Source organism: Neolamprologus multifasciatus, chromosome 18, assembly GCF_963576455.1.
Source record: "Neolamprologus multifasciatus chromosome 18, fNeoMul1.2, whole genome shotgun sequence".
NCBI classification, from domain to species: domain Eukaryota; kingdom Metazoa; phylum Chordata; class Actinopteri; order Cichliformes; family Cichlidae; genus Neolamprologus; species Neolamprologus multifasciatus.
The window spans coordinates 26,219,147-26,241,480 of record NC_140456.1 but is presented as its reverse complement, the minus strand read 5'-3'; the positions used below and the strand labels follow the sequence as shown (position 1 = coordinate 26,241,480).

General features: G+C 42.1%; 2 protein-coding genes across 6 annotated transcripts in view; one reads left to right on the top strand and one right to left on the bottom strand.

Moving 5' to 3' along the window:
- The first annotated feature begins 25 nt into the window (after positions 1–25).
- Positions 26–15,408, top strand: LOC146498132 (KN motif and ankyrin repeat domain-containing protein 4-like). Of its 3 annotated transcripts, XM_085139797.1 has the most exons (10): positions 30–359; positions 5,853–5,931; positions 6,019–7,482; positions 8,573–8,648; positions 10,207–10,530; positions 10,707–10,791; positions 12,846–13,065; positions 13,154–13,296; positions 13,835–14,035; positions 14,793–15,408. In XM_085139797.1, exons 2-10 carry the CDS (start codon positions 5,913–5,915, stop codon positions 14,883–14,885), a joined length of 2,625 nt encoding a protein of 874 aa, XP_084995923.1. In that variant the 5' UTR covers positions 30–359; positions 5,853–5,912; the 3' UTR covers positions 14,886–15,408. The 3 variants fall into 3 exon arrangements, with proteins under 3 accessions (XP_084995921.1, XP_084995923.1, XP_084995922.1); XM_085139795.1 differs by having other exon boundaries at positions 26–359; positions 13,835–15,408; XM_085139796.1 differs by lacking the exon at positions 30–359 and adding an exon at positions 368–2,168 and having other exon boundaries at positions 13,835–15,408.
- LOC146498131 (low-density lipoprotein receptor-related protein 8-like) overlaps positions 11,815–22,334 on the bottom strand; it is an 88,230-nt gene continuing 77,710 nt past the window's right edge. For 2 of the 3 annotated variants that reach the window (XM_085139791.1, XM_085139793.1), the window contains exon 18: positions 11,815–21,147. In XM_085139791.1, coding sequence (XP_084995917.1) covers positions 20,807–21,147 — 341 coding nt within the window. In that variant the 3' untranslated portion in view covers positions 11,815–20,806. The remainder of the gene's footprint in view (positions 21,148–22,334) is intronic. The other variant, XM_085139794.1, reaches the window with a different exon arrangement.

Genomic DNA, 22,334 nt, shown 5'->3' with positions numbered 1-22,334 from the left:
CTTTCCCAGTCGGCTGCACCTCTGAACTTCTATTGGCTGCTGTCTGGAGGAGTGGGTGTGATCGTCTATGTCTAGCCTCCCACTTGTCAGTTTAGTTGGACAGGAGGCATGTTCACAAGCTCCTCCTTGCTCATTGCTCCCTTTTACACACAAGTAAACCCAGCTTCTGTTATGGCAAGGGCTGCACGTTGGCATTTACCAAATAGCCGCGGCATGCCACTCTCCCTGACAGCACCTCCCTGCCTTCTCAGGAGACAGACAGGCTGAACTAGCTGAGAGCAGACGGTAGAGGACTATCTGGCAATCACTCCCACAGTTCAGCGGTACAGAGTGGGGGAAACTGCTCAACATGCCACAAGGTAAGCTCAGATATAATATTCATGCCATATCTGCAGGCATTTGAGGACTGTTGGATCAGACAGTTAATCAAAGCCGAGATGCAGAAAGATGACCTTGAATGTCTTCGATCAGGGACCGGCTGATTTAAATTCAGGGTCAGAAAAGCTTTTGACTCTAAATGGATTTAACAAATGGTGTGGAGTGGACTTCTGGGTCAAGTAAGAATACTAAACAGCTCTTCGGGACAACATCTTTGCATTCAAAAGATTAAATGTCACTTTTATTTTATTACACTTTTACTTATGCAATGAAGACACAAACTCATTGCCTGCATTGCCCATGTTTCTATTTTAACCTCCCATGTTAGCATATCATTGTTTTTTCCTTGTGTGAGGCTCCAGGCAACTGTTTTATCCAATGAGCTTTGGCTCCACATACCATCCAGTGAGGCTTTGAATGCCACATTGCAACTCATTGCAACCCTGACCCTGGTGCTGTTGGAATGGGAACAGGGCAAGTCCAGTGGTTCAAAAGCACCAAAACAAAACATATGGGAGGGGATATCACAGAACCTGAATAATTTCTAGGAACACTTTGAGGAGGCAGTGAAAAATGTTTTAAAGAAACAGGGAAAACAGAGCAATAGGGAGACATAGGATGGGGAGGGGGATTCAGGGGGTTGAGCCCAAACACTTCCTAAATCAGCTCCAAAGAGAAGATGAGGGTTAGAGTTATGAGTTGGAAAAACCACAGGCTATACAGCCAAAAAACTAGAGGAGAGGAAGGACTTTTTCCGGGAACACAGCATAGACAGTAAAACATGTGGACACATATATACAGACAGTAAAGAAGCAAAGAGACATAAGTTATAGGTTCAGTGCACGGAGAAAGCTATGGTTTGAAGTTATTTAATCTCACTATTAACAGGTAAGGAAACACCTAAATCTTCACAAATATTCATACAATTGTGTCAAAATGTGTGCAATACAGTGTTGTCGGTGGCAATGTGACTACGAGGTCCCCACTCCTGTAATATTCAGAAACCCAAGAAAACATAAATGCATGGACTGATTCCACAAGTAATAGATGGACTCCATTGCAGCAGCTCAGCAGCTTGTAGGCGGAGCATTGTCTGGACCAGATGCTAATTTTGGGATGCTAGCAAGCTAACAGTTGTTATCACCTTGATCATATTGCACTATATTACAAAAAACACAGGACACTTCCTCTGGGGATATAGCAATCCACCAAAACGTTGCCTCAATATTTCTGAAGAGAAACAGTAACCATCCTGAGAGAGTCACATGATTAACATGGCTAAAGATGAGCCTGGTGAAATGTTTTGCTATCATCTATGACAACCGCAAATCTTGACCTGTTACTTTCAACAATAAATTAGCTTTTAGTCCAGTTTACTGCAGCTACATAGGGAGGCTGCAGCCATTTGACATCATGAGTGAACACTGAACGTGTGGTTTTGGTAAAGAATGCTGTGGACAGACATGTTGTGATTATGAGGTTTATGCTGATGCAGGGAGAGCCTTAAGGTCTGTATGAGAGAGGACACACTCACCCAGAGGAGGGGAGCAGCTGTTGTGGGCACACAAGGATAAAAAGAAACTGAAGTAAAGGAAAAATAGCTGTGCGAGAAGAATGTGGCGTTCCTCCAGCCAAAAAACAACAAGAGCTGAACATAAAGGAGGCCTTGATTTTTTTTTTATTTTTAAGAAAATTTGAGCCTATTGCATTGCTTGACTTTGGACTGAATTCATTATGTGTGGAGGTAGCAGGACTGCTGTGCACTGCTGTTCGGCTGGGGCCTGTTTGGGGTAAAGCAAATATTTTACATTTCATTTCGTGGGTTTCCTGTGAGGTGGGCCTACTTCTCCAGGCCCAGACAATTAAAACCTATGCCACAGAAATGTGGAGAGAGTTGGGCAGTGGCTCCTGGGAAATGCCTAACCCTAACTTTGCTATATTGTTTCCTCTGTGGTAACCTGGTGAGGAGGAAATGTTCGGGTCTATATTTATGTGTAAAAATGGACGGCTTGCGGGCAACAACAAGCAGTGTGAAGCTCCTTTGTTTGCTCAAAAACTGAAAATAAAGCATCTAAAACTGGCATTCCTATTGCTTAATATTCTACATGCAGTTTTTAAAAGTTTGACATTTTTGGAGATAACTACTTTACTACGGAGCCCCGCAAGGGACATGGGAGAAAAAAAATTACCATGAACTTTTGCGAGATCTCGCAAAACTAACTCGGGATCTCGCAAAAGTTTTTAGGATATTTTGAGGCGTGAATGTAGTTGTGTAAACATCAGATATCTGCTCGGTTTACAAGACATCACATATTTGAAAAAGTGCTCCGACGTTTTCGGAGATCTGGCACCCACCATCTCGAAGCTAACGGGAGGTCAAGACCTACTACAGCCGGGAGGAACACCGCTTTCCCGGCACATCCTGCCTCGACCTCCTGGTCAGCTTCAAGCTGGTGGCCTCCGAAGAATGCGGCTAAAACTTTTGCGAGATCCCGAGTTTGTTTTGCGAGATCTCGCAAAAGTCCGTCTTAATTTTTTTTTTCTCCCATGTCCCTTGCGGGGCTCCGTACTTTACAGTTACAAGTGCCATTTTAATGTTCAACTACAGCTAGCCTTGACTGGTAGGTGGGGGGGGGAAAGCTAGCGTGGCTCCAGGTTAAAAAGGTTTTAACTGTACAGTTATGAAAAGGAATGTTTTCACAGGACGGGATAGTATAGAGTCCTGTGAAAACTTTAGTATCCTTGCTCCAGCCTTGTAGAATCACCTTTAGCGCCAGTAACTTCCAGTTATGACGTTCTGTGTGACTCTAAAATCTCTCACATCATTGGGGAGGTACTGCACAGAATCCTGCATAAATCATTCTTTCTTGGGCCTGTATACCTTGCCTATTGAACGTATACCATATTTAGCTGCTGCCAAGCACTGTAATAACCTATTTTAAGTCTCTCCATTTTTTTCATTTTTTTTTCTCCAATATTTCAAATCATAACAACAGCTGCCTCTTGGTGTTTTATATTGTCAGGTAAAGACCCTACAATAATAGAAAGAAAACCCCAACAATCAGACAACCCCCCATGACCAAGCACTTGGCGACAGTGGGAAAGAAAAACTGCCTTTTACCAGGAAGAAACCTCTAGCAGAACCATCTACCATGACAAGTTGGGAAGAGAGTCCAAGAATAATAATAACTAATGATTAAATGCAGAGTGGTCTATAAACACATAGTGCAAAAGGGTAACTGAAGCTTAAAAAAAGTGCATCATGGGAAACCCCCAGCAGTCTAGGCCTACTGCAGCGTAACTATGGGGGCGTTCAGGGTCACTTGATCCAGCTCTTGCTTTAAGTTAAATACAGCGCTGCTATGTCCGCCTGCTCATAAGAAATCAAAAAGTGCATTTTAGCCCCACCAAATTCTTTCTGTGCAGGTACTAAACGCTTATATTTTTCTTAAAGTAAGCCAGACATTTCTTATTGAGAACTTCTTAACTTGTAAAAGAATTTCTTGTTGTCATTGGGTTGAAGTCGAGCCAGCAGCTTATATTTTGAACTGAGTCAACAGAGAGATCGGGATGTCTGCAGTAACAGGTGCTCTGTGCTTCAGCGCTGATTGACAGAGACAATAGTGAAGTCTCTGCTTGCAATCAGCACGCTCTTTTTCTATTATTCATGCTACACTAGCTTTATGGAAATATTTCTTGTGTACCTCTTGATTTTTCTGTATATCTGGAGCATCTGAATGGTCTCCAATTAGCCTTTAAAATGAAGACATATCTGGGTCTCACTGCCTGACATGTGCTTTAGCTTTACGCCCACATGTACGAGCTAAACTTAGACTTGTCAGACGGATGCCTAAAAGAGTCCTCTCAACATCATGGAAGCCGCAAGAAAATAACAGTAAATAATGTAGTTTTAGTATCTAATACAGTGGTTAGACATATGCAAGGGTAACAGAACTGAATATGATGGAAAAAAAGGAATAGTTTATATTATTCTGTTCGTGCAAAAGATTTTGGCTATTAAAGTCAGAGAAACGAAGCTCAAAACAGTTGAAACTTTAGTACCAAACAAGTACACTCAGTACACTGATAGGGGACCTTCCCTGAATGTTGCTTGTCATTTCTCTCTGCACCCTGCACTGTTAATACTCTTCAAGTAATTTCTTTTTTTAAAAATAACACTGCTTTTTTCATTTGTTTCATGTCATCTTTGATTTATCAGTTATTCATGGCACAATACTGAGCATCAAATTATTTATTTCTGAAAAGTAAATCTCTCAGTGTTTTTTTTTTCTTAATCGGGAACTGTGTCGTGCCCTGTAAATATATATGCACCATATTTCCAAAGGTACAGCCCTCAGTATCTGTGCCTCATGTATATGTCTCAGTGTGCAGGCTTTATTCTGCAAAATTGCTCACATCCCTGCGTGTCTGCAATTTGCACATTTCTTTGCCGTTTACTGCCGGCCACCAACGAGTGCGTGAATGATGGAGGTGAAAATTCCCAGCAGGGACATTTGGTGGTGTTTGTCTGTTTACTGCATAGCTGACATTGTTTGGGGCTGTGGCTTGGTGGCCGCCGTGCCTCAAGAGGACAGCAAGCGGCCGCAGAGGCTGGTGGTCAGGAGAGAGGAGGGGAAACGTGGGAGGCGGGAAGAGGTAAAGATTTAAGAGGGGGAGAGGCTGAGAGAGGGAGGCGAGGGGAGGAGTGATATAAAAAAGGAGAAGGGCACGCCAGTATATTAAAAAGGCAGCAGAGCGTTGCACTGTAAAAATACATCACTTTCCAAGGTGAAAGATGAAGTTCTAGATAGTTTGGTGATAGAAAAACAAACTCTCTGAAAGAAAACTGTAGACCTAGTAGGAGGCACAGGGAGAGAAGGAAGGGAGGAAAGTATTGAGTCAGAACAATGACTGTCTGTATTTATGTCTGTAGGAGTTTATTTTGCACTGCTGGCCATAGCTGCTGGGCTAAACAGTCTCAAGCTATTTTCAGCTCTCGTCCTGGATGGCAGGGCTGTAATCAAGTGAAGATCAGGCCTGCCACTGTTGAATAATAGCTGCCTGGTGGACAGAAGAAATGAAGCAGCAAGAGTGTGAGAAAAAATAGAAAACTTTGGGAAGAGAAGAGAATAAGAGAGGGGGAGAGAGAAAAAGTACTTCGGCGTAATTGAATGTTTGTGTTTTGTTATCCACTCACTACATGTGGGTGAATGAATGAGCATATTGTGTGTGGAGCACAAACAAGGATGATTGCTATTCCGTCTGGTCGCAAAACTTGGACTGAGTCTGTCACCAAACGCACCACATATAAACCTCAAGTAAATGTCAGAGCCAAAATGTTGAAATCTGCAATATGCTCATTACATTATTATATAACCACACAATAATCACTTCGACCACTTGTAAAAATGCAGAAACAGGTTTCTCATATGTTGTTGTTGTTGGCTTAATTTAGTCCTCTTTTTTCTTGTCAGATGCCCGAGGTCCAATCAGATAATGTGTCAACACAGTTTTCGGAGAACTAAGGAGAACAAATGATGGCGACACAAAATGGTAGAAAAAAGTTTTTCGCTTCAGAATTTCACTGAATCTGATATTTATTTGAAATGCATGCTCACTTACTGTTTGTAATTTTTGCAGGGAATATTGCACCTTGTAAAACAGCACAGAACGGAATCAAGGAGAAGCCCCCATATTCAGTGGAAACCCCTTATGGCTTTCGACTTGACCTGGATTTTCTGAAATATGTAGACGACATAGAGAAAGGGAACACCATCAAAAGGATTCCCATTCAGCGCAGAAGCAAGGAAGTGCGCGCAAGCACTTTACCAAGGCACCTCAATGCTTCTGGGTGTGGCTACCGCCCAAGCCCCTGGGGATCTACCGGAGCTCTTGGCCCCAGGTCTCGATTGTCAGACGCCCATCATCATCATGGCTATACTTCCTGGGCATATGATCACAGGCCACCTCTTTCCCCCACAGGGTTTAAATCTTTGGCAGAGATGGAAGCCAGAATCAAGGAGTTTGATGAGCAACCTCTAGGGGAACATATCAGACCCCATCTCCTCCGTGCCTCCAGTCTGCCACTTACAGTTTTACTGAGACAAGGGTCAGAGTCCACAGATGACCACAGCAGCGTCTGGAGTTCAAAGGATCACCTTGGGGGAAGAAACATCTCATGTGAAGATGTGTTCAACTCTTCGGACAGCCCTCGGCCACAGGACTGCTCAGGTCTGCTGAGGCGCCTCACTGAAGCCCTCGAACGAGTGGGGGACCTTGAGATGGAAGTGAGGGTCATTCCTGAGCTCAGAGCGCAGATCTGCATCCTCCAGGAGGAAAGAGAAAGACTTCGTCTGGGACTGAGTCCACGTGACCATCCCTCCACAATGAATGGCACCACAGATCCTGGTACATCCTCTCACAATAGCAAAGTATTGAGAGGACTTCAGCATGAAAGTCACAGTATATTTCCTAGAAATTACCGTGTCAGCCAAGATGACTCCAATCCTACGCATGAGTGGAGGACTAGTACAGATCTGGATGAGCTGCTGACAGTGACCTCCCTGCAAGCCAAAGTAGCTGTGTTGGAGCAGAAGCTCCACGAGACTAGCCTGGAGCTCCAGAGAGTGTCAGGGCTGCTGAAGGAGCAGCAAAAGGAAAGCAAAAGAAAAGACGAGAAGATAGAACACCTCATTAAGAATCCTGCGGTGTGGGTCCGTGCAGAGAGGGTGGTGGTAGATCAGGATGGAGATGAGACGGTAGTGAGATCAGAGTATGATAAAGCACCTTGCTTTATTAGTAAAAGAGCGGTTAATGCAAACGATCAAACAAGGCAGCAACACAAGTCTGTGGTCAGTTCAACATCGTCTGAGAGACGTCCACTGGTTTCTGAAGGTACAGACACAGCTGAGGTGATCCATCACATAAAGAAGATAAAGAGTCTGCTGGAGCAGCAGTGGAAGTGTTTGTGCACAGAGAGTGAATCAGGAAAAGAGGGCAAGCATCTAAAGCACCCAGATCCCAAAGTCAACTCTCTGCAGCAGGAGATGATGGGACTTGTCGACATCCTCATGTCCTGCCACAAACAGCGTGGAGACAGTGATGGTAAGAAGATTCAGCAGGTAGCTATACAGCTGAAGATAACAGAAGCCACATTTCAGAGTTAATAATAGTAACACTGAAGTCAAAGTGAGCCAGGATCAGTGTTATTGTTTTTGTATAAGAAATCCCACTGGGTTTAATAGGGTTAGCTAAATCTGAATGTTGGAAGTGAGTCGGCGGAGCTTTGTGTAGTGCAAAGAATAAGAATAATTGTCATCTAATAACTGTTAACAACAACAGCATTTCATTAGCTGTATGAACCTTTGCATCATGTATCATGGAATGAGGTTAGTTTTTTTGTGGACCCAAATGTAGCACACAGGAGATGGAAGTGAGATAAGGCCAGCATTTAATGCTGACTAGTCTAAAGGTTTGCATGGTACAAAAACACAAAGCAAAGCTAAGGAAAGCAAATTACCAGGAGGCATGAGGAATTATTATTCAGTGAACGACACGGGTAGACTAAGTAAAAAAAACAAAAGGTAATAAGGTAATCAGGGAGGACGAGACAAGGACAAGAACTCAATATAAAGCACAAGCGAGAAAGGAATTGAACAGAGATGATAGATTTAAACATGCAAACTTGACAAAGAGGGGAAGACAAAATAAACCAAAGGCAGAATACTCGAAAATCACCAGAAACTGAAACAAAGAACTAAGACTGAATGTGTCAAACAAGAATAAAGAGAAATGATCAAACTGAGAACCAAAAGAAGGTTAAATAAGAAGAATTCCAAGACCATAACAAAAATTTTAAAACCCAGGACGATGACAAATTGAGTGAGAGGAAGCTGTTAAGCAAAATGTTTGCTTACAGTCAGTTTTGAAGCTCAAACTGAGTCACCATTTACTTTAAAAGACATTGCATCATAAAACTGAGACAGATGGATTAGAAGGAAACTGATGGGGTTTGTGTTTTGTTTCTTTTTTTGTTTAACTGATGAGTAGGCGGCTCTTGGATTTACAGACAGCATTACAATTATCTTTAGCAGTGATGAAATGGTTTATGCAAACATAAACAAGCCATTGAATCTAATGAGGAGCATGTAATGCTGACATTTCATCATATCCTTTGTGTTTGTCTTCTGTGTAGCCTCTAAATCCATCCTGCAGACAGAAGGATGTGCCCAGACGTCGAAAAACCTACATTCTGGGGGTGTTAAAGAAGGGTTAGTAAATAACTCCCTGACTTTAGCAACCCTAAATGTTATGATTGTCGGTTATTTGATTTGAGGTTCTGTACAGTCCCGACACAGAAAAACATCATGATTTAAGTCTGAAATATAAGTACCACTCCCTGTTGTCAGTTAAGGGGAGGAAAGAGGCAGCTCCTGTATCGTAAAATGACACAGTGATCATAAACCATATTTCAAAGCCTCACAAGTATGTTTATTTCATTCATCTACAATAAAATAGCCATAAAGGAATGTGTTTTCTCTCCTTGACTGTACAAGCAGGAAAGTATTCACAGCCTTTGCTCAATATTTCTTGAAGCACCAACCACTTTGGCGGCAACTACATGCTGAAGTCTTTTTGCTTCAGGCTTGGCACACCTACTTTGGGGCAGTTTCTCCCATTCTTCTTTGAACAACCTTTCAAGCTCCATCAGGTTGGAAGGCAACATTGTGCACATCCATTTTCAGATCTCTCCAGCGATATTCAATTAGGTTCAAGTCTGTCACAGACTGGTCCTGATGCCACGCCTTTGTTATGTTGGCTGTGGGCTTAGTTGTAGTTGTCCTGTTGGAAGATGAACCTTCACCCCAGTCCAAGGTCCAGAGCACTCTGAAGCAGGTTAGTATCAACGATGTCTCTGCACAATGCTGCATTTATCTTTTCCTTAACCCTGACCAGTCTCCCAGTTCCTGCTGCTGAAAGGCACCCCCACAGCATGATGCTACCACCACCATGCTTCACTGTAGGGATGGTATTAGCCAGGTCATAAGCGATGCCTGGTTTCCTCCAGACATGACAATTGGCTTTCGGGCCAAAAGGTTTAATGTTTGAACCAGAGAACTTAGTTTCTTGTGGTCTGAGAGCCCTTCAGATGTCTTTTGGGAAACTCCAGGTGGGCTGTCATGTGACTTTTACTGAGGATTGACTTCAGACTGGTTGCTCTACCCAACAGGTCTCATTGGTGGAGTGGTGCAGAAATGGTTGTCCTTCTGGAAGGTTTTCCTCTCTCCACAGAGCAACGCTGGTGCTCTGTGAGAGTGACAATCAGGTTTTTGGTCAGAGAGGTGACCTTTCTACCCCATTGGCCTCTATGAAGAGTCCTGTGGTTTCAAAGGCCACTGTGCTCATTGGGAACTTTAATGATCCGGAAATGTATCTGGACCCTTCCTTAGATCTTTATATAACTACAATCTTTATGTTCATGTTATATATTTGGTTTTTATTTTTAATAAATGTTAAAAAAATTTAAGCACACTTTTTCACTTTGCAATTATGGGGTATTATGTGTTGAATTTTGACCAGTGGACGAGTGAAGTGCTGTGAATACTTTCTGTATGCACTGTATAGCAGTTCCCAGCCTCTGACTCCCCTAAACATACATAAGACATTCAGACTAGTCATTGGTTTGAGATAATTAAGCAAATTCACAAGATTTATTATGTATAAGTTCACCAACCTCTGTCACCGAAATAAAAAAAAATAAACCAGAAGTGTAGAAGCAGTTGTAACATTTAACATGTACCTCATTTTTTTTCTTTCATTTTTCTATAGAAGCAATGAGACTGCCAGTAAAAATCAGGCCTGTATGAGCCAAAGTGTCCAAGATGATTTGGAGCAGAGGAACAGTAGCACAGTTCCTAGGGAGGTGGCTCCTGCCCAGCTGGATGCAGACACAGAGAAGAGAAGAACGGAAGAAGAGAAGCAAATTGACCCAGGCAGACAGATGAAACTGGAAGGAACAGGTTTTGGGGGGACAGATGGAGGTGATGTATCTCTAGTAGCTAGGGCTACAGAGAAAACGGCCAAGATGAAAACACAGCCCTCAGGAGAACAGATGGAGGGAAACACTGGCTCAGAAACAACCACCAAAGGCAGGTGAGAGGACCTCAACAAACACCCAATCGGTGTCTGTTTGGAAGATGTAATTGCACTCAGCAGGAAGCTAATTTCATCTGATCATAATATAATATGTTCCTCATGTTTTAAAGTGAACTTTCGCTCTATTATGACCTTCCTTGAGCACACATATACACATTTTTTTCCTCTTCCAGAGAAGCAGTGAATGCAGATTTTATTTCTGCCTGTCATTTCCTTAATAATCACATGGACAACATGGACAACCCCAATGATGACATGGTAAGCAGTCAAGACTAGAGATTAAATTTAAATAGATATGACATTTTTCTTTCATTTACTGCATTAAAAATATGTCTGTGCACTACATAGACACTACTGTGTGATCACACCAGCAGAGACACAAATGAGTTCTCAGAACCCAGCCAAATAAACATCTTGGACGGTTGTCATCCTATCATGCTGACAAAAATCTGTCCCCAAAGAGACATGCAGTATAAATGCCTGCTGAACAGAGTTTGCAGTACCAGGTTGGGAACTGAGGTATCTGCAGAACCCTTTACGCCAGAACGAACAGACACTAAACAGAGTTGTATAAGGTAAAAAAAAAAAAAAAATAGTTGGCACGGAGCTGGCAACACCATTTTTTTCCTTCTTTGTGGTTCTATTTGTTACTTCATTGCCTTGTTTTGAAGTGGATTGCAATCACCGCACCCGTGAACTTGCTTTTATTGGGACATGTTGCATTTCAAAAGTTGAATGTTGCTACAATGATGTAAATCATTTGATTGTTGACTATCATTTTGGATTTTTGAGTTTGGCAGCTGAACAATACCAAATTAAGGAGTTATTATGCAATGCTAGCACCAGCTAGCTAGCATTGCTAACAAGGCTAATTCATAATTCATTGCATTCGTAAACGGACCAGGTTGTTAACATGTTTTGTTTTCTGATCTACAGTCAGCTATTTTAACATAGACATCTAAGGGATTTGTCATGAGCAATGTTCCCTCTAATTTTTCATGTGTCTGAGCGAACACACAAACTCCCTGAGCGGTCCCTTGGACCACTGTGAGCAACATCAGACGTGTGCACTGTGGTCACTCCAGCATCGAATCCATCTAAGTTACATGGTTTATTAAAATAATCAAATTACAGCATTTACATTTATGTTCGACTACTTTTAATTAACTGCTTTAGCCCACTTACAATGAAAATTAAAAAAAAATCTTGTTCATGACCTGTGTAGTATGTTAACACTATTGGAAGTAAAAATAACTTGAACTCCAATTTTGAAAACACCACTTTCTTTTCTTTCTTTTTTTTATAAAGCTCTGACTTGTATCATGAGTATGAGTCTGTGGTCTGGGAGAGAGTCCTGTAACTCTCTGTCTGCAAAATACAGTATATAATGACCAATGTTGGGCAATTAATTATATAGTTACTTCTTCAAAAAAAGTAACTGAGTTATGCAAACAACAAAGTTTTTTGCAGCCGTTTACCTAAAAATGCAGCCAAGGCGTTTTTTTTAAATAAACATTTCAAACTATATACAGAACAATCAGCTGTTCTGCATCAAATCTGATGCCACACAAATTATTTGTGCCACTCCAGAAAATAATTTCTGTCCACTATGAGATAAAGGAGAACAACAGCCTGATACCTGCAGGCCTGACAACAGGAGATATATCACTCCTGTAACACCTGTAACAGCAGTCGCCTCATTGTTATGGCACACACAACAAAACTACAGACTACACTACACACTAACTACACAAGATTTGCACTAAACATTTCAAATCTCTCACATCTCAAAACATCGCCGTCACTCCAAAACTTCCCCCTTCCTAAACAACTAAATGCCAAGTTGGGATAAGGTGGCATTGTTCTAATCCCATACGAGAGCAGCCAGTCACTTACTGACTAACACTGCAAAACAGAATTGTTAAAGTATTGATTTTAATTTCAATTCAGGTTAGATTTTTTTTGTACACAACGCAGATTTTCTGTGCGCAGAGACCGTGCCAGCAGTGCGCAATTTTGCACGCGCGCAGCTTAGAGAGAACATTGGTCATGAGGTGCCATTTAAGGAGCTGCAGTTTGCAGCACTTCCATATTGGCTTTCCCCAGCCCCACAGAGGAGCTTCAAAGAGAGAATATTTTATATTTTATATTCTACAGGTGGCCAGAAAAGCAACTACTCAGCCACAGAGCAGCATTAAATATGTGTACCACATATTTCTTTAAAGCAGGACTGCTAAATGTTCTAAACATGTAATATATGTTAATTAAATTCATGCTTCACCAGGAATCATTCTTATTCATATATTTTCCAGAGGAAGGCCCTGGTTGTGTTGTTCCAGCACTGGTTCAGTGCAGCAGCAGAGGAGGCCTCTGAGGCCAGCAGGGTGGCTGCATACCTGAAACACATAAAGAAGGAAACACCCTCCCTGCTGGCCTTTCTAGTCAATCTGGCGGACGACAACGGGAACACAGTGCTTCATTACAGCGTCTCCCACTGCAACTACAGCATTGTCACCCTGATCTTGGATACAGGTAACATATAGGTAACCGTGTTGTCGAAGCTATTGTAATATAACGTTTGTTAGTACTAAAAACGTCTGACATCTTCCCCGTGCCACAGGTGTCAGCGATGTGAACGTTCAGAACAATTCTGGCTACACGGCGGTGATGCTGGCCTCGCTGACAGCCCCTGATGGACCCGGCGGAATGGAAGTTGTCCGCAAACTAATGGAGCAGGGCAACATTAACATTCGCTCCAGCAAGGTACCACAAGCAATAAGAACAAATGCAATAGAGATGAGGGGGGTGGAGGGGGATATCAGTGTGAGATGGCAGCGCAGCTCCCTCCTATAGCACCCTGTGCTGGTTTGTACTGTTTTCTAAGCAGTGAATGGAAAGCTATACCTAACCACATCCATTATTAATGAATCACTTGGTAGATTTTATACAGGAAAAAATGATCAGTGACAGAGTTCATACTGAGACTGCTGTATAATGTCTTCTGTGGCTCTGGGAGGAGATTTTCAAATTTAGAGAAAGCGGATGATGTCATCAGGATTATCTTAAACTGGGGTAAAGGGTTTGCACATTCAGCTTTCAGGCTTTGTTATGAACAGTTTGAAAGACCTGGGTATGCATGTATACCAAAGAGAGTTAAAAAAAACTCCCAATCTTTGGAGTTGCTGGCTTATCCCTATAAAACTGAGGTTAGTAAGACACTGACTACTAAAAGATAAAGAATGAAAGCTGAAGAAGAAAGAGGAGAGGGCTTGGGCCTCACACTCTCTCCCTCTCCGCACAGACGGGCCAAACAGCTCTGCACTTGGCAGTGAGACATGGCCGAGTTGTGATGGTTCGCCTGCTGCTTAGCTGTGGGGCAGACGCTAACATCCAGGACAGCCAGGGAACCACAGCGCTGATGTTCGCATCTGAGAGGGGCCACACGCACATCGCAAGGCTCCTGCTGGAGAGAAGCCAGTGTGACCTCACTCTGACTGACAAGGTAAGACCACATCAAACAAATCATCATGTAACCTGGGAAACAATGCTGGCAAACTCTTTTCTGTGGTCATTTTCAGGGATCACAGTGAACTGGATCATAATGTTGTGATGCAACAATAGTCTGGGCATCATACCCATTAAAATTCAATTTTAGGAATCATCATCATGTGATGATTCACCTCCATTTGTTAACAAAATGACACATCTATCTTAGCATTCACATCACTGAATGCAAAGAAAAGCAGCTTAGATGCGTGAAAGCTTGAATGTGTTGACACACACTGTGGATGTGAGTGGACTGACAGTCTGGATGTAGCAGAATAGAGCTTCCCCAGGATTAATCAAGGCTACAGTAAGACAAATCTCCCTGGGCTGAGAGGAGCTAATCCGCTAACAGTACAATATCTGTGCCATGCGGAGCAAGTGGAGGCAGGGAAAGAGCAACGGGGGCAAATCTCTCTTCTGCTTGTGACAGTCTACCTTTAAAGTACACTTAAGAATGTAAACCATGTCTCACCTAAACCCACACTAATTAGACTGATTAAACTGTGCAAAAATGAATTTATATGGCCTACAGAAACGCCAGCAGTTTTGTGCGGTAACACAAATAATGTTAACTTAACAATCAGATGATAACAAAGTCAAGAAATCACCAAATTCTTCAAGGGTTCACCATCTGGGGACCCAGAATCAGTCATGTTGTCAATGTTGCACTCTGAGCTGAAATGTTGTTATTTTCTTTGTTTCCTGTTTGCCAGCGAGGTCAAACTGCGCTTTCCATCGCCATGCAAGGTTCCCACGCCGATACAGCTGCCCTGCTGCAGGCCCACGCTAAAGCTCGAGCTCTGTAGAAGCGGATCTGTTCACATGTCAGATCCTCTCACCTGAGTGGCGCTTCAAACGCAGGCTTTTTTGTTCTGAAATCTGGACTAGTGACAGCTGGTGCGCTGAATGGGATGATATTACAATGAGGCTGTACGGCATGAGTAAGTGAGGCAGATGATGGTTGCTAGGGCAGCATGCAGTGATCTGCTGTTTTTATTTTGTCTTTACCATAGATGTTTAAGATTATCGCTGATCTTTGCACATCCGTGCAGCAGCTTCGCTCTGCAAACTATGCAATGGAAAGAATATTTATTATGTTTGTTGTATTATCTAAAAATCTGTCTGTAAGAAGATTCTACCTGTATGTTTCCAAGGGGAATTCTCAGCATTTCTAAGCACCATTTCAATAAAATACTTTCAAAATACTGCATGCCAACTAAACAGAAACAAATCCCTGGAGCCGATCGAACAGTTTGTTTATTTCACAAGTTGGTAAAAACCACACTGATGTATGCAACGCCTGTTTTTAATAAAATTACAGAAAAGCGATGATATTTCATTGTTTGAAACGAGCAACATGCAGTGGCAAAGTCGCCCAGGAGGTGGCGCAGCTCATCCATTTCAGCATCACCGCCAACATCCAGCCAACTCAAACATAACAAGAATCCCCCCTACAGAAAGCTACAGCGGAGGCAAACCTAAAAACACTCACGTACAAGGAAGTAGATTTAATCTCTTTCAAGTGTGACAGACGGTTGCAAACATGGTGTCTTTTGATTTGCAGTAATTCCACTGTGTGAGAGGACAACGTGTGAGATTCACCTGCACTCCAGCTGTATGTCACCTAGGAATGCTCATTCAGTTGTGAAATCAGATTTGTTTGAATGGCCTTTGTTTCCTCGAGCCCCCTGGGAAACAGCAAGGGGCACTGTTTTGTTTTTTTGTGCACAGAGCTGAGATTATGCTTGTGAGATAAGACAAAAAAAGGATTGCATAGATGGTGAAGGCGTTGGATTTCTGTGTGACAGGGCACGGGTTCTTCATTTCCCCTGAGGATTTCTTCCATTCTAGCTGACTGGCTGTCCTGCTGTAATGACCACGAGCAACTATAAATCATCAGAAAGCGAGGAAGATGTGGCAGACTGAGATGGAACGGGCATCTTTTCTAGTAGTGAAATGTATCCATATGTAGAAATAACAAAAAAGGAGGCCGGTATGGAAATGCTCTGTCAGAATAAAGTGTTTCAAAGAGATGACTCTGATAACATGTAACTGTGGATACACACACACATACGCATGTCACATGACTGCATAGGTGCACGTCCCCCATCCCCCACTCAAAGAAGCGGGTTACAGCAAGTAACAGTGCTCATTTCAGCCTTTGTGCAGGGATAAAAATGTCTGTGACACCTCTTTTTGTCTGCAGGGAACAGTGGACTAATAAAACATACCTATTCCATAACACCCTGAGGGGGTGTGATACAACAATGGAGGGGGGCGTCTGAAGGCATTTGCTGGCTTCAGTTTAATAATGATAATGGACTGGATTTATCTGCTACAGTTTCTCTGTCTGCTGATGAATCACTTTGAATGCAAAATGCATTTCAGTCAGCGTGGCTTCATTTGGTACAGTCTATAGAGCATTTCAGCTAATAAGAACTAATAATGTTATCCAACTTAATGCTGATATTTCTGCAGCTTCCACAGACAACACTTGTGCTCCGTGCGGTTCACATAAAAGTGATGAAAAGCACTTATTAGCAGACACTGTTTGTGTTTTCCCTGCTTGTTAGCTTGTGCTGCTAGTTTGCCAAATATAATGTGGTAGGGCTAAACTTAGCATTTGCATTTGTTTCAGAAATGATTGCAACTCCTCCATGTTTTACACACTTTCCTACATTATGGATTTAGCTTGGTTGGAACTGCCAGGAAGACTGGACAGTCAAGATCCAGGTTTTTAAAACTTGTGGAGACATCCCAAAAGTACTGATTCAAGGCTTGGAATCCTTTTGTGCTGAGAAACTTCTGATTTTGATTTTAATTACATTTGCAACTTAGTATAGTTTGATTTTTAGAAAAATTCCAGTTTTGTTTAAAAAATCAAAAGTGTGCAAAATGTGAATGGGGTTTGAATACATGTATGACACATATTGATGTATACAAGGGATAGAACTAGTAGCAGAAGTGCAGCAACAGCATTAGCACTGATTTAGGGTCTTTCTGAGGACTTGATGAAAGCTTAATATTAATACACACCTCTAGCTCTGTTTTTGATCTCGACTAAATCCCAGAGAAAATATCAGAGTCTTCAGGTGCCGCATACTAAGCTAAACTCACGTCTACCATCTGTTTGCAGCATCTGGAAAAGGGTAGCGAGAGACTGAAACAAACAATAAATGGGGATCAGAAAACCAAAATGAGGTAAAAAAGTGTTTAATGTTTCTGAGAGTTATACCGCATTCATTTTAATGGAGAGAGACAGAATACTTAAAGTTATGAATTGATTTGCATGTCACTGAGTGAAATAAGTAATTGATCTTCAAGCAAACGTGACTAAGTACCTGGTGGGGGTAACATGTTTGTTGCAGGTCAACAGGTTTGCACACATCTCAGGAGCGATTTGGCTGTAGCTCATGACCTTAATAGCTTTCTTTAATCACTCCTTTGTTGCCTTGTTGATATGTTTTGGGTCATCGTCATGCTAGAAAGCCCAACAACAAATTATCTTCAGTGTTCTGGCTGAGGGAAGGAAGTTCTCGTTTTCACAGTGCATGGCCCCATTCATTGGCCCCTTAATGCTGTGAAGTCGTCCTGTAACCTTAGCAGAAAAACAGCCCCAAAGCAGAATTTTTCCACTTCTGTGCTTGACTGTGAACATGGTGTTCTTTCAACCATACTCAGTATTTTTATTCCTCCAGACATGGTGGCCAAATTGTGGGACACAGAATTCACACAGGTTGCAGGGGATCAAATACTTATTTCACTCAATGACATGGAAACCAATTAATACTGTTTATGTAATGTGTTTTTTCTGGATTTTCTTTTTCTCTTAAACCTGCCTTGTCTGTTAGCTTTTGTAATCAGAGCACTGTTGTTCCAAACATATTTGCTTTAAGACTCCTCTTGCTAGTGTTTTTATTTTTATTTTCTTTTATTTATTTTTTGGAATATTTGTTTGACATTGTGTCTTTCTCCACTAAAAATGAAACTATTATAAAAATTAGAGACCGCAAACTTACAAATTCACCTGATGATTAAGTAATTATTTCCACCACTGTAATTGAAATGACTGCTCCCAGCTTCCAGAGATTGCTAGAGAACTGAAGTGCTTGCTAATCTAGCAAAAGCTAAAATGCTCAATCAGAGCTATTTAACTCAATGCATTAAAGATTCAACTGAAAAACATGTTTTGTAAATGTAGGGCAGTTAATGCAAAAGCAATTAAAACTGGCATAATTAAAACTACATCACATGAATTTATGCATTAATATATTCTTCAAAGCAGGGACCTACTGGCTTATGGAATAGACTTATTGTGTCACTTTTTGGATCACATGCATTTGAACTATTGTTGATAGAAAAGCATCACGCTGTGCAGCTCTAAAGCAACTCATTTTGCAACTCACCTTGTTCGAAAACTGCTTAATGGTAAAAACGTGTTGCAAAAGGAAATAACAAATACAACAGCACAGGCTGGCTTCAATCATATTTTATATATCAATATATAGAGATATTCAAAAGTAATCCAGTAGAGGAAATCAAAAAAGTGGAATCAGTTTGGTCTTAACACAGTTCATCATTGCATGTACAGTAGATGGCTGATCCCTGTCTATTTCATGAAAACGCAAGAATTAAAACAACAACAACAACAAAAAAAGGCACAAATAAACAAAACTCAATCATCTCATTGACACTGAGGTTGGGAAATGTTGCAAAGATGCGGGTGGTTTGGGGGAAGGGTCTCCACGTTTTGTGAGGGTTAACAACAAAAGAAATTTTGCACAGAAAAAAGAGGATGCGAAATGATGCACAGCAAGAAACAACACAAACCACTTTGGTGGATCATTTGGATTTTTTTACAATCAGGGAATGCAGTGCTCTCCTTTATACAAATAAATTAATATACCTGTCAACACTTTATCTAAAATCTTATGTACAGCTTCTCTTTTACATAAGTATATAATACATTATCAAAAACCTTATGAAAACATATTTACAAACCAATGAATCAAAAAGCACCCTCGCAGCTTTTCCACGGTCACACTCGCTCACATACTCACACACACCTAACACACCTGTTTCCACGCACTGTTTTCTTCCATGCAGTACACAATACAGAAGGCATTCTAAGAGGATTGTGCAACAAAGAGCATACAAAACAGTTCAGATATGGCTGTGGGATGAACGTTAGCACACATGCATATTAATGAACACACACACACACATACACACAACTAGACTTTTAAGGTTTGTAAGTGGCGTATATGTGTTAAAGATGTGGGAAGGGGGTGGGGGTGGGGGGGGGGGGACCAGTATGAAGCATGTTTACTGACACGACAAGTTGGTATCACCCTCATTACATCACCCCCTGACTTTCGGTTTCTTCGGTTACATCACATGACAAGCCTTTCTAGACATGCAGCCACCGGCCGGGCCCTCCCACACGGCGCTATCCAAAACTGTCCACTCAGATATCGGCCATCGCAGAAAGTGGAGACTGTGTGCGTGCATGCAAGTGTGCGCGTGTGTGTATCTTGCCTGAAACAATGAATGGCTGCATTGTCAGTTGGTGAACAATTATGCATGCTGTTTGTGTTTACGCTCGGCAAGTGCACACTGTCTCCGTCCTCTGGAGAACAGCGTGAATTTGCTATCACTGCACCCCATGTGTATTTCTGTGCACATTTGTCACAGTCAAAAGCAGGTGATCAAATAAAATTATTAACACATGAGGAATTCTGTCAACCACATAACGCTGCAGCTGCCTAAAGCTGCTGCCTATTGCTTTTCTCAAACCATTTAACATCTAAACAAGCCACAATAATGAAGACAGAACTTCTGTGTAAAACCCACTCCCCTCTAACTCTCCCTGCTCTAAGAAAACAAGCTGAATACTCTTTGTCTCATTTTTTTTACTTCGCTCAGTCTGCAAACCTGCTGCTCTTTAACTAAACCTCAGGGGTGTTGAAGGTCAGATAAATACATAACCTCTCAAATTAACTGTGTTCAACTACACCTTGAAATGTTAGACAACTCACCCTGAAAGGCCTTCCTCTGAACCAGAGAGAAAGCACAAAATGTAGTTAGTAACCTTTAAAAATCAATCGCAAAATGGGAAAAAAAATCCACACAAATGTTACTTACACAAGACGAGTCCAGCAACAACAATGTGATTGGCTCTAACATGAATCTGTACAGATTGTCCCATCAACGCACAGGCTGTCCCAGTTCCACAGCTCCTCCTTCGCTAGTAGCATTCCCAGGGCACTGTGGGCCCACCGGGAATAACACCAAGCCCAAATTAATACATCAAGGATGACAAAGAGTCTCTCACTAGCCCCTGTCACAAAATATAAGACACACAGCACAAGCCTCACTCAATGCAAAAGATGACCCACTCTAACTCCATTATTCCAGCTGAGGTCAAAGTCAGAAACACGTTAGCACACATTTATAATTCAGTGATTAATTCTCAGCATTGACTGAAGAAAAATGACTCGTCTCACAGAAAAAAGGTATGAAACTATTTTTTAAGAGTCCTGTTTGTCTTACTGGTGGTTTTGAAATGGGAACTGGCATAGGATATGGCTGGGAATGACTGCATGTAACACTTGATGATATGTTGTTCATTCCTTCAGCAAACTCAGTCCAAGTCACCTCTGACCTCACTGTGTGTGCGTGTGCCTTGAGCGGCCATCTTTTCCAGGAGTTGCCTCCTGTTTGCAGGTCACTTTGCAGTGGAGAGCATGGGCTGCTCTGTGTACCAGTGAGTCCCGGGATCTGGCATGCTGCCCCCGAGAGGCAGGGCAATGAACTGCGGGCAGGTGCCCCCTCCCGCCGCCACGACTCCCATGCTGACGCCCTGAGGGTACGGGTGGTGGTGCGCATGGTGTCCCATGGCGTCCGTCCGCCCGATGTGGATCTCGTCCTCCTCGCCCTCGCCGGTGGTTTTGCGGTAGACGGGGTTGTCGAAGTTCATGCTCTTGGTGGAGTTGCGCCGCCAGTTGCGCCACACCAGGTAGACCGCGGTGCAGACCAGGCCGAACACCACTGTGGCAACGATAGGAACTGCATGCGTTTAACACACAGCGGCAGGGACATGGGAAGGGGGGCAGCGTTAACGAGGCATAACGAGTCCATGGCATGAAATGACAGGCACAGAGAGGAGCAGAACAGGCATGCGGGGGGACAGAGAGGGCAGGGGGCTGCGGTGCAGAGGTTGTGTGTGGGAGGCTGGGCTAAACGCTGGGTCAAACTTGGGTCATACACCAACCAACATGTTTTCTTTATCAAACTCAAATCAGCAACACAGAGCACCATTAAGGGCCAAAATGGAGTAATTTCACTTTAAACTATCCTCAGGGAGCACAAATTTGAACTCCTTTCTGCGCAATCTCCTGGCAACTCATCACAGCATATCTGTCCTTGAGTAAGCATTTTAATTTAATATTGTTTCATTAAATTACACCAATAAAGCTTTCGTGCTTTATTGGCGTCATATTTTTGGGGCCCTTTACAGAATGTTCCCCTTATTAAGTACATAATGAGAACAGTCCATCTGATCTAACGGGCTCACTCATTTTTGTTCAGCTTCATTTAATTCAGCACTATGTATTAGTGTCGCACCTTTTATAGATGCACAGTGTACATTAACATTTCTCACATAGAGCGCGTGCTCATTTTCCTGCAGCCTTTAGATTTATCTAAAGATGATGTCTTGTTTTTCTTGCCTTTAAAAAACAAAAATCTTAAGAAGACCAGTACACCATTACACAGCTACACTCAAGCTCTAAAAAGGCCTGTTTACAACTATTACATAAACTAATATTTCCCAGTGCATCGACCAAAGCAACTGAGATAATCTCGGATTTACCAAAAATATCAGTACGAATCCTAAAAGCATTCAAAATTCTCTATGAATATAAAGACAGTGAGTCAAGCAGTGACGTAAGGCTGTTATAAAGTAGGTCTGTTTAAATATTGTCTCTGTGCTTCAATAAAAGACTTATTCTCTTTAATCCCTGTTTTCTAAATGACTCATCAGGTCATTAACCATTGATGAACTCCTCCCCATATTTAGTTCTCGAAGTCTCACCCTCTCTGGGATGTTTACTTTTTTAAGCCAGCCATGTTACTAACCTGTTAGCAGTTAACTTTATCAAGTTTTTCTACAGCTTTTTCACTCTTTTGTTGTCCCTGTACCACTTTTAAAATGTGTTGCTGGCATCCTTTCTCATCATTTCAACATTTGTCAG